Source organism: Ixodes scapularis, unplaced genomic scaffold, assembly GCF_016920785.2.
Source record: "Ixodes scapularis isolate PalLabHiFi unplaced genomic scaffold, ASM1692078v2 PGA_scaffold0__279_contigs__length_252992795, whole genome shotgun sequence".
Taxonomy (NCBI): Eukaryota; Metazoa; Arthropoda; class Arachnida; order Ixodida; family Ixodidae; genus Ixodes; species Ixodes scapularis.
Genome location: NW_024609835.1, coordinates 65,754,617 through 65,769,584, shown reverse-complemented (window position 1 = coordinate 65,769,584; position 14,968 = coordinate 65,754,617). Strand labels below are relative to the sequence as shown.

The window sequence follows — 14,968 nt, the reverse complement described above, 5'->3', positions numbered from 1 at the left end:
GGCATATAATCGGCTCCAGATCACGTGGCCGCTTGTTCTGGCTGCGATTTGAGGGGGTGAACGCTGCCCGTTTTCCTTTAATTTTTTTTTTCTGAGACTTCTGTGGCGTGGGGTGAAAAACGAACGCGTGTTTCATAGGTCATTAACGTCAGGGATTTCTTCTAAGCGGTATTTGCGCAAAGTACAGAAATTGTTGCATCGCCCCTTTAAAAGCTGTCAAAGGATTGATAATCAAAATCAGCCTTATTAACGGACGACAGACAACTGAAATATAGCAACAGGCAATTTTTGTTTTTCTCAGCTTCGGATGACCAGTTTCCGCGCTTCATTTTTGCGAGAAGGGAAATAATGTTGCGTGCTTGTCATCCTTTCAGACTGCCGGGTCACAGGGTGAAGGTTCTCCAGACGAGGCTAGCGACTCTTTGAGTTGTAGCAAGCCTGGGTACCACGCGGACGCAAGCACCGGCTGCCGGAAGTACCACCACTGCGGCAAGCTGCTGGACGGTACTTGGCGCAAAATCACGCTATCCTGTCCTTCAGGGACGTCCTTCGACCAATCCCGGCTGGGATGCATTCCTGGTCATGTGCCGTGCGGTGAGCTCGAGGATTCGACTGCGGTAACCGCCGGCAACGCAGGACAAAACATCCCTCCGGAAGAAACAGTAACAGAGTCAGTACCAACGCTCGCTGGCGACAAAAATGTTCCTTCTGCAAACAAGGAAATTGTGGGAAAGAACAAGAGTCCTCCCTGTCCGCACTCATTCGGCTACTTCCCAGATGTGGAGTCCAACTGTCGGAGGTATTACGCCTGCGTAACGCTGAAGAAGGACACAGTGTACACACATTACTTCGAGTGTCCAGGAGTCACTCGCTTCGACCGGGAAAAGATGCTCTGCGTGAAACCCATACACGCCTCCCCTTGCAAAGCTTTCACAGAAGACGACCTCCGCACTCGTCCGACCGACGTCCACAGCCTGTCAGCGGGCAAGAGAACAAGCTGGAACCTGACCCTAACTTCGGAGAAATCAGTCGATCACATGGACCGCGTCATCGCCAACTACATCCTCTCGCACGTGCGCCCAGAGGCCAGACAGCAAAACGGCTCTGTCTTATCCAGCCAATACTTGACCGAGGTGCAACCGTTGCCACAGACGATGTTGGCAGCTTTAAAGCTGATTCACGTGAACCTGGGGAGCGTGACCAACGACACCGGTCTGTTGAGACAGTACGCGAACCAGTACGGAAAGTACGGCGTGTACGTCGGCAGTGCACTGATACAGCACGGGAAGTCCGCGATCGGAAATATCACAGAGTACGTGAATGGAACCAACCTCGACACTATGAGCAAATACATCCGTGTCAGCGTTGCGCTCGATCCCCTCAAGAAGGCGTACGACTCCGTCCGTCGCGTTTTCCTTCCCGGCAGCCACGGGTCCCCGCCAGTCGGGGTAAGCGCCCAGGATGTGAAGTATCTCGAAGAACTGGGCGCTGCCGGTAATTTCTCGAAGGTCACTTCAAGCAAAATTGGCAGTTCTAATGGACTTTCGGAGCCATCTTCGACCGAGGCACCTCTCGTTAGCCCGGGGCACGTCACGCCACGTCCAACTGTCAACTTTTCCCGCCACACAACTCCAAGGAAACCCCAGATCGAAAGTTATCAGACACAGTTCGATCGGGCACCGAGTGCTGATCCCATCGTTATACGGCCAGCGAGCCATGTTTCAAGACCGCTTTCCAAGCTGGCCGCCGTTCAAGCTCGACCAGGATACCACGCTCCAGCTCCGCCGAGAAGGCAGGCTGATGCTGGCCAGAAAGTCAAGCTAACCACCGCAACACCGCTTCTCAGCAAGCAGCGTGTTTCAATTTCACCCGGTGACCGCATCACCGCTGACGAAGTAGCCCGCGCCATCACCCAGTCGCCGCCTTTGAGCGAGCCCGCTGCCGTTCCCTCCTATAAGAAGCCACCACAGGTGAGACCAATTCCGCGCCCAGAGGTGAAGCAAGCGAGCTCGTCCCAACATGATTATGCGAAGTTCTACGAGCAGCTTTACAAAGACATGAACCGAGACAGACCAGCGTCGCAGAACTTCGGCCAGCTTCCCGGCCTATCCCTGAGCTACGGTTACCAGCCGGTGATGAGCTGCTGCGGGCCCGATCATCCCATGATGATGACTGACTTTGATGACATGCGGTACGCTCACCCATGGGTCCCCCCCTTCGGCCAGTTTTGAAGCATCGCATCTCCCAGAAGAGTAGAAAACATGACTCTCCTAATTTCAAAGTTTAATCAATTGCCTCTCTTATAGATAGAATCAGGAGCGCGTGTTTACCGTTCCCGTCTGTTGCGTTTGTATATGCTTTGTGTACTTTTGCTGTCAGGCAATGGCATGCATTTTTTCCATGGTCCACCCACCCATGAGCAGTGGATTAAAATAAGGTTTATTGGGTATTACGGGACATTAATATTAGTTCAAAACAAACAAAACAGTCTAGGTGTGAACTTGTACTGTCGAAAATAAAAACAAAACAGAAATCTTTCAGCCTTTCCATTCTAGCGAAGAAGGAAGAGCAGCAAAGCTGTACTGTGTGCCGCCGTCGCTCATAGATGGCGGTAGCTGTCCAGAGGATTGTGTCGAGATTTATTTGTCCACGGACACGAAAATGGAAAACTTTAACAAATCCGCCATAAAAAAAGAAAAAAGAAAAAGAGACGAAGTTTTTTTATTTTATTTTATAATTGTTTCTAAACGTTTTACTCGGGAGATCCTTAATCTTCAAGTATTTTTCGAGTGCAACCTGTTTCAGCCGTGTAAGATGTATACTTGAAGAAAACAATGTGTGTGATCTTTTTTTATCAAAGGGCGCTTGAAACCCCGCGAGTGTTTGTAACCTGTCTGCTCTTCAGACTCACTTTTTTTTTTTTAATATGAATAGTCGCAAGTTAGCAGATGAAACCCGTCATACGGGCACGTTAAAGTCCTTCATAACAGACTCATTTAAAGAATCGGCGAACCAGCTGGTGATTTTTGCGCCTGTCAATGCAGGGGCAATAAACCACCTTGTGCTATAGTCTATTGATGGTCATGTTTAAATATATTGGCTCTAAGCATTCAAAGAAAAGAAAACAACTACATTACAAATGGGTATCAAAGATCGATAACCTCGGAACTATTACGAACACTAGAGTGCGCCGTCGAACGAGAAGTAAGGAGAAGGGCTTCTCGTCTCACGGCGCCCTCAAATGCCTGCGATGGTTCCGAGGTAAGCGATCTTTGATATCCATTTTAATAGCGAAATCAGTCACGCATGAATGTAATGTTTGTTTCTTTAGAATGCTTAGAACCGATAGATTGAGTTATGACCGTTTGCTATCGCAGAAAGTGGTTTAGTGCTCCTTTGACGGGTGTATAACAATGCTACATCGCATAGTTAAAAAAAAAAAAAAAATCGTTCAAAGTTATTTTACTTGTAAGCGTTTACACTTGGTGGCACCGATTATCCCTCCTTTTGTTAGTTGAGCCAACATTATGTACAAAAAGGAGTTCCACGTTACTTTAGCCAAACTTTAAAAATATTTTGGTGCATCTGAGGAAGACGATACCAAAGGAAAAAGGTTGTTGATTCTTTGGAGCAAGTCAGGCTATTTTTGTATTTTCTCAATTAACTAATTAATTAGTTAATTAACTTTTGTAATATTCAAATTACAGCAAACGTTTCAAGGACAAAGTTGTAAAGCGTGCTCAGGAACATCAAATTCAGTAAACGCGAATTGAAAAATAAAAAAATAGGATGACAAAAAAAAAAAAAGAAAAAAGAAAAAAAACGTGAATTTGTCAACAGTGCTCTATTCAGCATGTGGGCCTAGTTTATTCGAGCCACGGCTGAGAGCGCTGCAATCGCAAAGTCACGCGTTTTCTTTGTTTTTTGTTGTTTTTTTTTTCTTAATTGGCAGGCTTTTTTTGAAGTCCAGAAAAAAAGAACTGTGGTAAGGTTTCTTGATAAAAACCGCTGAATTGGATGTTTCTGAGGACGCTCTACAACTTTGTCATTATAACGTTTGCTCTAAATTGAATATTTCAAAAGTTCATTAATAAATATTAATCAGTTAATTCGGCAAACTACAAAAAAAATAGCCTGACTTATTCCAAACAATGAGCAAAGTTATTAATTTGGTTTATTTGGTTTCGTCTCTCTAAAATACACCGAAATTGTTTTAAAGCTTGGCTACTGTTAAGTGGAACACCCTGTATATACCCTTAAATGAGCAAACATGAAGGGATGATTTCAATTAGAATCCTGCTGAGTATCATAATCTTGTTAAGAGTTATAGAGATAAAAAGAGAGATGATGGGCCTCCTCTAAAGTCGCCGCTCGGCTTGGGAGGGGGGAAAAGCCAAAGGCGTCTAAAAGGAACATGTACGAAGCTTCGGCAGAAGTGGGGTGCACTTTCAACGTATTGCGGCTTGAGGTAAGTTAGAGAAGACGGGCAAATACCCCATTCACTCGGGCAGCCTAAAGGACCTGTAGCTTAGGTCCCTTAGATAAAGGTACTTGTATCAAAAGGCGTTCGGGATCATACGCCGAATAAACGGGCGGTTTAGGGTTGATGTTTATTGCACCGGGCATAATCCGGCTAAACTGAGAGGCGAACGAGCAATATATTATTTTTTTTTTTATTGTAACCAGGCTTGAGACACATTCTTTACTTCATTAGAAGTGAAATATGTCGTTTTAAAGCGAATTAATAATTGTTTTATTTAATTTATTGCATGGTGCAAGTAAAAAATCAGCTTTTCCTTAGAATGTCTCACTGGTGTGGCCAAATTGCCCGCACTGTTATCTAATCCGAGGGAGCACTGGCAGAGATCAGTGGTGCGAAACATGATCGACAACTTTCCGTGTTTCCCCGAGTTTGCTTTGCTACTCCTTTGTGTCTGCCTCCAGGTCTTTTCAATAGAGAGCCCCTCAAGACCGAGGCGAATCGTCTTGTTCACTCCAGCGTTCCTCCTTCGTCGCAGGAGTTCGCCGATGCATGCATGTTGTCCTCCCAGAGACGAATTAGTGACCATGTCTCCGCCTCGGACCAGTGAACCCGAGGGGCTTTCTTACTGGTGCCGCTAGTGCTGGCACCCGAGTTCACAGGTCCACCAGGCGAAATCATGGTCACAAAAATGTTCTGGGCAGGTGAAGCGGACGAGTCGTCGTCGCTACTCAAAGTAGGGTATACTCACTACTCAAAGCATGTATACAGCCACCATTGCGTTCGGGAAACCGCTGCTGCCAGCTTTCGCGAGTATAAATTATCTCTCTTCCATCTAGTTTGTGCTCACATTTACTTTATAATCTTTGCCTCGCAAATATTCTTTTTATAACAGCGCAATAAACAAAGCAGAAGCATATATGCTAGATTTTTATTTGGAATTCATGGGTCCGCGGGCAGCCGTGAAGGTAGGTCTGCGAGCTCCGTTTATTCTAAACCCTCCTTTAGCGAAAGGGACCTTTGTGCGCCGTGTGAATACGAATTCCATTTCTCTTTACGATAGGGACCTATGCTGAAGGTACCTTCCTGTATCCGCCAAAGTCCATGAGGTCCTCACAAATTCCGGGTTCGCCGTCGTGGACGGTGCATCTGGGATGAGGGAAGCTCTGGAAAAGTGGAACAGCGATGTGATGAGGCGAGGCCTCGTGATGTATAACATAGGTGGTATTCACTGAGCCTGCAGGTTCGAGTTTGCCAGGGAGCGCCACCGTCAATCCGCCATCTTCGAGGTCGCGGTTTGTCTTGCTTGGGTAGCTTGGGTACGCGGTCGTCCGTTGGTAGTGTGTGTCAATTTCATACCGTTGAAAAAGCTTCCTCGATCAGGAGGAAAAAAAGTTTATCTCGGGGGCGGGCAGTTTTAATTTCCTTGTTGCCGCCGAGTACCGTGTGTAAAGGCTGATGAACCGCATGTAAGCGATTTAGCGAGCGACGAGGCGAGACGAGCGACGGCGACCCGCTTCACTGTCGCTCGGTCACCCGCGTGGCGAGGCAAACTGCATGAAAGCGACGGGAGCAAACGACCAAGGCGATGAGCGACGATTTCTAGAAATCCGAAAATCGAGAGACGCGACGAGCGACCGTGAGAAATCTCCGTCGCTCATCGCTTACCCCCGTCACTGTCGCCGTCGCTCGCTAAATCGCTTACATGCGGTTCACCCTTCACTGTCGCTCATCGCGTAGCTCAGGTTTTGGATTTCTAGGAAACTTATCTCATCGTCTTGGTCGTTTGCTCCCGTCGCTTTCATGCGGTTTGCCTCGTCGCACGAGCGACCGAGCGAGAGCGAAGCGGGTCGCCGTCGCTTGTTTCGTCGTGTGTTCTAACCACAAGTAGAAAAAGCGTTTTGACGAAACCTTTGCGAAAGTGATCTTGTTTCTCTCCCCAAACGTGGTGACTAACCAGAGTGAGAGGACGGCAGCTTCATAACTTCGAAGAGGCACCGCGGGAACAGCTGACGACCTCCTGCGCATGTTGCAGTGGTTGCAGGAGTACGCGCAGTGCAGATCGCTTCCGGTCACAACGGACGCAGTCGCTGTGACCGCTAGAAACATACCGTGCGGCTCAACGAGCCGCACGGTATGTTTCTGCACAGGAACGAACACCGAAGGCACGATGTACGACACGGAGGCGATGGAGCTACACGGTTACACGGCCGGCCGTGCTAAAAAAAAAAAAAAAAGGTTAGTCAAACAAGACAAAAAGCAATCACACCGTGCTACAAAAGCACCAAAGTAGAAAAATCTCAGTTTTTGCTAGATCTACCGCCGGGGGTACGGCGCACGACACGGAGCGCTGCATGGAGGCGACGAAGCAACGCGGTCGCGGTGGACAACTCCGATAGCGACAAAAACGAACTAAGAAACACACACACAAATATTCCTCTGACGCTTGCAAAGCACCAAAGTATAAAAATAACCCCTAGTTTCGACCCTAAAAGATCTTTTAAAGTAGTAAAATGCTGCTAAACCACGCTGAAAGGTCCGGCCAGACGACACCTGACACCTACGTGGGATAGGAAGAGACCTCGAAGATAACGACCGTGGTGGCCGATGCCAGCACAACTAGAGAGTGACGTCAAGTGAATGTCACCTATATGACATACGCTATAACAAACTTCTTTTCTTTTTTTATTTATGTTCCACACTTCATATGGCCCACATTGAGAGACGCATTATCTTCCGAATAAATAAATCAATAAAATACGAGAAGCCCGTGATCGATGCCTTCTCGTTCTCCGTCACATGGCCCATTGGAGTTCGCGCGCAGCAGATCTTCCGTTCGCGCTGTTTTAAAAGGCACTTTACATAGAAGTAACTCATACACTCCATTTCACAAGTCTGAGCGAAGCGGACTTTACTATCAACTGGAGTCAATCAGGCAACGCCAGAAGTGCATCGTCACGCTGCTCGTCATTTTTGCGCCTTGGATAGATGAAGGGGCGGTAGCTTGCGCCACCTAACCAAAGCCTATAAAGACAAACGCACGATTCCTCCCACCCTTCTAATCCCCTCCTCCCTCCCCCACCAATCACCAGGCAGTGTGAGATATCACAAGAATAACCTTTGTGAAATCGGACAAAAAAAAAGCACATTTAGTCTTTTTATTTATTTTTTTTCCGGTTAACACAGTTTACAACCAAGCCCGCGTTTGCCCACACCGGGTATGGGAACTGCGCGAGTGCTGAAACCAGATTCGCCCATCTGCGCATGCGCAGTGCCGACATGCACGTCACCGCTAACGCCGTAAAGTCCAAACACGGGCGCCGTGACGATGCACTTTTGGTGCGGCTTGATGGGCTCCAACGGAGAGTAGCATCGGCCGTACTCGAACTTAAAATATGTACTGACAGGGTATTTATATGCTCGCCAAGGTTTTCGTTTGTATGTAGTACATGACGTTTTTGCCACTCGAAATTCGTTCTCTTTCCGCACGAAAACCGCCGATCGAGAACTGGCCTGTTTGGGTCACGCTCATTCTCTTCTCCGTAGTCACGTGCAGTTCTCTATGGTTTAGACACAACCATCAAATATACGACGAACGTCATTCTTGTCCAGCTCGCTTGCACCTTTGCATTAATTGCACTATCACCAAATATAATCGAAGTCCTGGGTCATCGAAGGCACACACTCAATATTAAAAATAGAAGAAAAAAAAACCCACATGATATCTATTTTTGTAGCTTCTGCACATACGCTGATTGAAAAAAAAAAAAAAAGTTGAGCAGAGAATTGGAAGCATTCTGTGCATTCTCTCCGTAATTCTCAACATGGCGTCGTATTGCGGGAGTCGCGGGCTAGACGACTGAACGAAGCTGACAAAGCGATGGCAGCGGACGACGGGCGTGGGACTTCTACTTCAGAACTGTTGTTAGCGCTACCGGCTAATCTGTCTAGTTTCGAGAGAAAAATTATTCTGTACGACAGGTTCGACCACCGAGCTGATTCGCACGAAGACGTCGCTGAGTCGTTGTCCCTTCTACTGGCTGAAGACATCGCTCGTCTTACGAACACAAATTAACCTTTTTCCAGTAAGCTTCTGCGCATGCGTACACTCCCGCTGTCACCATTTTAGCAGGATACCGGGACGCGGTGCCCTGCGAAAATGGCGACCGCAACGTTATCTTCGCGCGTATTTAGTCTATTTTGACGCTTTGTTTTTAGTATCGGCAGTATGGGATATAAAAAGCACTGAAAACCGATTCAACGGCACAATGCCAACGTGTTTTCACGGGCGGAGGCATGTTGGGCTGCTCTTCTATTATAGTTCGCAGACAACGCCCCAGACGGCGCTTTTTACTCGAAAAAGGCCCATTGGTAAAGTCTCATTCAATAATAATAACTTTATTTTCCGAATGAATTGGAGGAACAAAAGGGAAAAAGCCTCCAGTGGAGGCTTGACGAGTCCGAAGCCCCATACGCTGACAAGCGCAGCAGTACAAGAAAAAAAAAAAAAAAAAAAAGAGAGAAGCGCACACAAGCATATACATAAAAAAGACAAAAAAAGAATATCAGAACTATTATAAACACTACACAGTAGACACTGTTATAGCCCTAAAAATAACCTTATACAGTTCAAACAAACAAGTAGATAATAGGTAACATAGTAGGCATCGATGAAGAATCACAAGCGCAATTAGAATGAACGCAAATCTTTATTTGATATGGAGTCTATACAAGTTTTGTTGCTGGCGAGGTAGTTGAGCAATATAGGTATAGTGTAACGTAGAGTTTGAGTAGCATAGTTTGTCTTACTGCCGGTAACCTTCCAATATTCCATGTGTCGGGTTAAATAGACGTGATCGTTCGGCACTAACTCGGATAACTCAGATAAGAAACGCGTTTTTTTTCTTTCTCGAGTTGTAAGCTGATGCTTAATTTATAGTCATGGAGGTTAAGAATTTTTAGCATTCTGAACTTTCGAAACAAACCCTCACTATGGTAATCATAAGGCACATTACAAATAATTCTCAATATTCGTTATTGCAATAAATGTAGTTTCTGCAAGTTTGTGAACTGCCCCATTTTCACACTGCTCCATTTTCTTACGTTAAGTTACGTTACATGTAAATCACTAAAACATTCGTGTCTCGAATGTCGCGTGTCATGCTTTCTCCTTGAACTTGTAGCCTCGCTTAATATGAAACACGGAGGTCCCGGTGACTTCAACGTCCATATTCCGTAACTTAACGTAACTTAATTGGGGCAGTGTGAACCAGCCTTAAAATGGCACTGAAGTCGATTCTGGGGAGGTCGTTCTTTTGTGGTGACAACTCAATTTAGACGCTCTAAGCATCCCAACAAACCCGAAATCACAATCGTGCGTAGCTTAATTCCTCGTTAAAAACGTGTTCAAAGATCGCGACACGCCCTTTTAGGAAAGAATTTTCTTCCGAGTGAAGTGGTCGACGAAGGGCGCTTGTCGGCGAGTTGCAAGCGATGGCTTCGCCTGTGTAGAAAAAGAGGAGTCTTATCCGAATGTGTACCTATCAAACTCTCTTCGAAACGAGTTATAATAAAATCATTCGGAATCTGCGCGTACTGTAGGGTTTTCTTTGGTGCGCACAATGTAGTCCGCAAGAAAAAACGAGTCCACATGTTTTTCTATTGGACTGATATGAATAGGCAGTTTTGTAATATAGGCGACTTGGTATATGTGGAAACTAGCACATTTTTAACAATATAAGATCAAAAACGACATTTTTCAAAAATGACTTTAGTGCCCCTTTAAGAGCTTGAAAAACGCGCAAACGTCAAAAGCACTTGGTGCTTGACTTTGGCGTTTTTCATGCGGTGTGCTAATTATTTGTCTGCCTCACCCGACCAAAACAAAATCGCGGTTTGGCAAGTTGCGTCACTTCCGGAAACTCTCTGCTCCTCAACATTTCTTCCTCCCCAGTCCAGTTTCGGTTTCGAGCAGTTGCGCTTTTTACTTCATTAAAAATATACGTGACGCTGTAGCAAAATATTGATTGGGTAGTCTTCTGACAACATAATATCTCGCCTAACAAAAAATAACAAACACATTTTTTTTTTGGGGGGGGGGGGAGGGGGGGGGAAGGGGGGGAGGGGGTGTCAGTGTTTTTTTAAGGGTGAAATTGAGTATAAAAATATTTTAGGCGCGTATAGAGTTTTTCTGTCTACCAGTGGTATGGGAAAACCGGCTCGAATCGAACAGCACTGCGTCATTCATAACATTTATAATGGAAGGGAAAGCCACGACAACCGTTTTTAATTCTTAACAGTGTTAATGTAGAATAACACTCCCCACCACCACTACCACCACCACCACCACCACCCCCCCCCCCCCCCCCAAAAAAAAAAAGAATCTCAATGCGCAATTGTGGTTTTGGTTTTTGGAAACGCAATTAATGGCACGTAGCTTTAGATATAGTCAGCGGTCAAGAGGACACTGAAACCACCGCAGAGTGTTCAAATTTGGCACTTTTCGGGAGGCGTTAAGAAACTGCACGTGTCCTAAAGCCCGAGGATGCCCTGCAAGGCTGTAACTGAAACTATTTCTCCCGAAAAACCCAGAACAAATTTTCGCTGTCTAGATCCTATCTGAATATTAGGTATATTAAAACTATTTCTCTGCCTGCGATCTGGATTTCAGGTTTAAGCCGGGGTCACACTGCTTATATTCACGTTAGGAAGCTCACTAGGGACGCTTCTGTTTTCCTCACTATGGGCAGTGCATGTGCAACCAACGCGGCTATGTCTTAATTTTCATAGTGCATAGCAGCTTGGCATTGCACGGACTTGCACCAGCAGAGGAAGTGGAAGTATCCTCACTCTGGGTTGTGAAAAAAACCACTAGGCGGCGATACCTAAACGTCTCGCCGCGCATTCATCATCCAAAAGAGAGTCTGCATACAGATTCGAACGCGAGTCGCCGCGAGATCGGTGCTTCGAATACCGCATGGGAATGAGTTCAAGGAGAAGCTTGGAACGCATCATTCCAACCACGAACGGATATTGTGCTGACTCGTGTTTGCAGACTGTTTGCCGAGTCCCACTAGAGCGACAGACAGAAACAAACGAAAACGACAAGCTTTAAACCAGTGTCTTTTGCGATTCGAAAGGCTTTGTAGAATAAAGAAGGCTATGCTCAAACACGAGCATCAGGCAAGCGAGGGTGTCTTTGGCAGGCTTGCAATCACTCGTGCTTACTTCGTGAGTACCGAACGACTAAACGCCTGCCAAAGATACCATCGCGAGCATACTGCATGGGTTGGAGGCTAGTCGCTGTCGTTTGTTTCTGTTTGTCGCTCTAGTAGGGACTTGGGCAGTTCCATAATCCCGATAGTGAAAATTTATACTGCGTTTTTCGGTAGGGATATTACTATCTCAGCTAAATTAGACGTTAAATTAGAGGAAAGAGAACAGGGACTTTGGCTAATGTCCAATTTGTATCGTATTTTTTGGAAACACTGAATCACAGCGAGATCCGTGCTTCGAAGTTCGAATGCTGCATGGCAATGGGTTCAAAACCATGGATATTGATGTGGCTCGTGTTTGCAGATTATCTTTTATATGATGTATAAGCAGTGTGACCCCGGCTTTAGATCACGGGTCAGACGACGGTAACCGCATCGTAGCGCAAATGTTCCTCGAACTGACAAAATGACAGTGGTAGAAGTTCCGACAAACGAACCAGAGCGTAGCGTCTATTTAAACCTTCGAACAATATTTAAGCGAGAAAATTGATCACTTTCCAAGAATCGCCGAGAATAACGTTCATTTGCTCATTGGAAGCCGCGTATTCAACGAGGCGTTTCCGAAAGTAGTCATAATAAGCACGCTTGACCGAACCGGCCAAGTGCGCCTTTTTCTCCACACAGTCGCGATCCGAAGAAAGTGAAAAAGCTCAATCGCCTTTCTCTTCACTTAGGTTGGGTGGGCAACCCGGAAAGATATAAGGCCGGCCCTTGCGTCACACTTGCTCCGTGAATTGCGTTCCGCGGAGGGGATGACTGGCCAAGCGTGGCGCCGTCGCCACCAGACTCCTTCGCGGAAACGCGCCCAATGTTTCCTTAATCACCAGAGGCCTCCGAGCGAAATTCGGTCGCTTGACCACGTCGGCTCTCCAAGGGCACACGTGTTGATGTTGGGGGCCGGCCTTGCCTCCAGGCTTCTCCTGGTGCATCTTTTCCCCTCCTCCGATTATTCACGCACACTTTGACGTCAAAGAGGGAGAAAGATAGAGAGGGTGATGGAGGGAACCGGTCTGCGAGCGGGCCGCGGTGGTGGTGTCGAGCCCGCGCAGTTCGGTCGGTGTTCAGTCGTTCTCCCGATCACGAGAAGAAGCAGAAGTCACACCATGCGTGTCCTGGCGCTTGCATTCCTGGCCGCCGGGGTGGCCGTCGCTCTCGGAGCTCCCGCCGCCGAAGAAGGGCCCGTCCCCGAGTCCTCGCCGAGGCACCTGGGCAGGAAGCCATTCGACCTGGGCATCGACATTCCGCGCATCTTCAACATGAAGCTGCTCACAGGGGCCGGAGGCACGGGTCTGGGCATCAACATCCCGGCCATCTTGGACCTTCGCCTGGACCGGCGCAGTCAGCTGCCAGGCAGTCTTCTAATCGACCTGTTCGGCGGCTCCGGACGCAGAGGACCCGGGGTCATCAGGCCGCCTCCCAGGGACGACGAAGACAACGTCGTCGAGAGGCCCTAGGAACCACTCGGTCTGCGACCGTCAGCTCCGGGAGACAACGACAGCCGTACCGTCCGGTTGACTACGAGACACGCCGACCTCTGCGATGCGACTGCCGCTAGTTGTAAAGCGCAACATGCACGTGAGGCTCGTAGATGTGTTCGATCACTCGCGCTCGCGGTGCATGGCATCGTACGACGGACGGCTCCTCTTAGTCGGTTTATGAGAACACTTGGCTGCGTTCTTCCGCTCGAGCCACTTAGTACTAACTTAATTTTTCGATGGAACCGTACTGGTATTTTTCTGGCAACTCGTACGGAATAGAATTTTATTTTCCCCCCTTTTGGGGTTAGTGAAATCTGTTTAGGATTCCCGTAATTTGATACTCATGCGACCCTTGTATATCTTACGAGACGCTCGGTTTTGTTCTTGACGAAATAAATTGGATTTTTCAATCACCGGAGACTTGTTCACCAACTTACTATAGTCAATGACAGCTAAGAATCGCGGAGCGTGGTGAGTCCCGGTTATCTTATTGTCTCTCTGCAGCCGATGAGATAACGGGAGTAGGAGATCAAAATGCCGAAGGGTGAATCACCGTAGCAAGACGCGCTAAATAATAAATCACGCCCCGCGTTTTTTAACCTGTCGGCGACTACAGCGTAAAAGTAGACGAGTCTTCCAATGCAGACCGCTTAACAAATATCGATGTTGTAACGGATAACAATCACGTGATAATTAGATGTGTCGCCCTCTCACGCGAGTCAATTATTTCACGTGGAAAGGCTGCAGGTGAGCTTCCAAATTGGATCAATTTAAAACGATCACGGTTGGAGCGGCCAAAACCTAAGCACCGATTGCTAGCGAATGTTTGCGCTGCTCTACAGCCCTCAGTTCGACGAGTTACGGTACCTTACGCGTGCTAATTGAATGCGCCTCAAATGCGCATTTTATATTTTCTTTCGGCTTTTGCCCCGTGTGCAACACGGAAGCCGAAATCAGGGTGGCAGCAGCTTCCATAATTGGTTTCCGTAGTCGGAAACCGAGTTCCATTTCCTACGGAAGAGTGCGGGCGAACCGTTGCGAGTCACGCCGCTTGAAGCCCAACAATCTGTACAATTATGAGAGAGGGCGACGATACTTTGAACTCACAATGAACAATGAGCGGTTGTACTGGCGTGTTTTATCTACAGCTTGAGACAAGCCAGACGCCCACTGAGGCGGACAAACTTCCGGCTGTAGAAGCATACACGCAACATTATTATTAACTTAATTATGTGCTGTCCTTTCGTGCTTTTTCTTCAGTACGGGTGTTCATTAAAGCATTCGGGATTTGACCGGTAGAAGTGTGTCAAATAAACTCTTACGTTCTGTCATCGTCAAGCTCAAAAGCGCGCTTCCCAGCGGTTTTGCCACATAATTGCACTTTGGCAGTGGATTAGAAGTCCAATCACACCAAGAAAACACTCGCACGAATCGGAAATTTTCCGAGCTAGATAAGCCCGTCATCGGGGATTCCCACCCTACCCCTTCTATGTCGCCCACAGATAGCCCGTGGGGCAGCTTACTCGCCGGGGTAGCCCCGATATACGCTGAAAAAGAAGGTAAGGCGATTCCAAAAGCGGTGGCCTGAGCAGGTTCGCGAGAAAGAAGCCTGGCCACCTGCCTGGCTGTACGAGTGACTGAAAGCAGCAACAAGTAGACAAAAAAGCGAAATTACCTGTGTCCCAGAAGTTTAGCCGGCTTGCTAAAAATAGCGTAGACTGGGGGAAAAAAGGCAC

At 47.3% G+C, this 14,968-nt stretch overlaps 1 protein-coding gene across 1 annotated transcript; it reads left to right on the top strand.

Annotated features, from left to right (window-relative positions):
• Positions 1–12,824: 12,824 nt before the first annotated feature.
• LOC8040154 lies at positions 12,825–13,645 on the top strand. Its single transcript, XM_002413984.5, has one exon. It carries the CDS (start codon positions 12,858–12,860, stop codon positions 13,206–13,208), a length of 351 nt encoding a protein of 116 aa, XP_002414029.3. The 5' UTR covers positions 12,825–12,857; the 3' UTR covers positions 13,209–13,645.
• Positions 13,646–14,968: the final 1,323 nt, after the last annotated feature.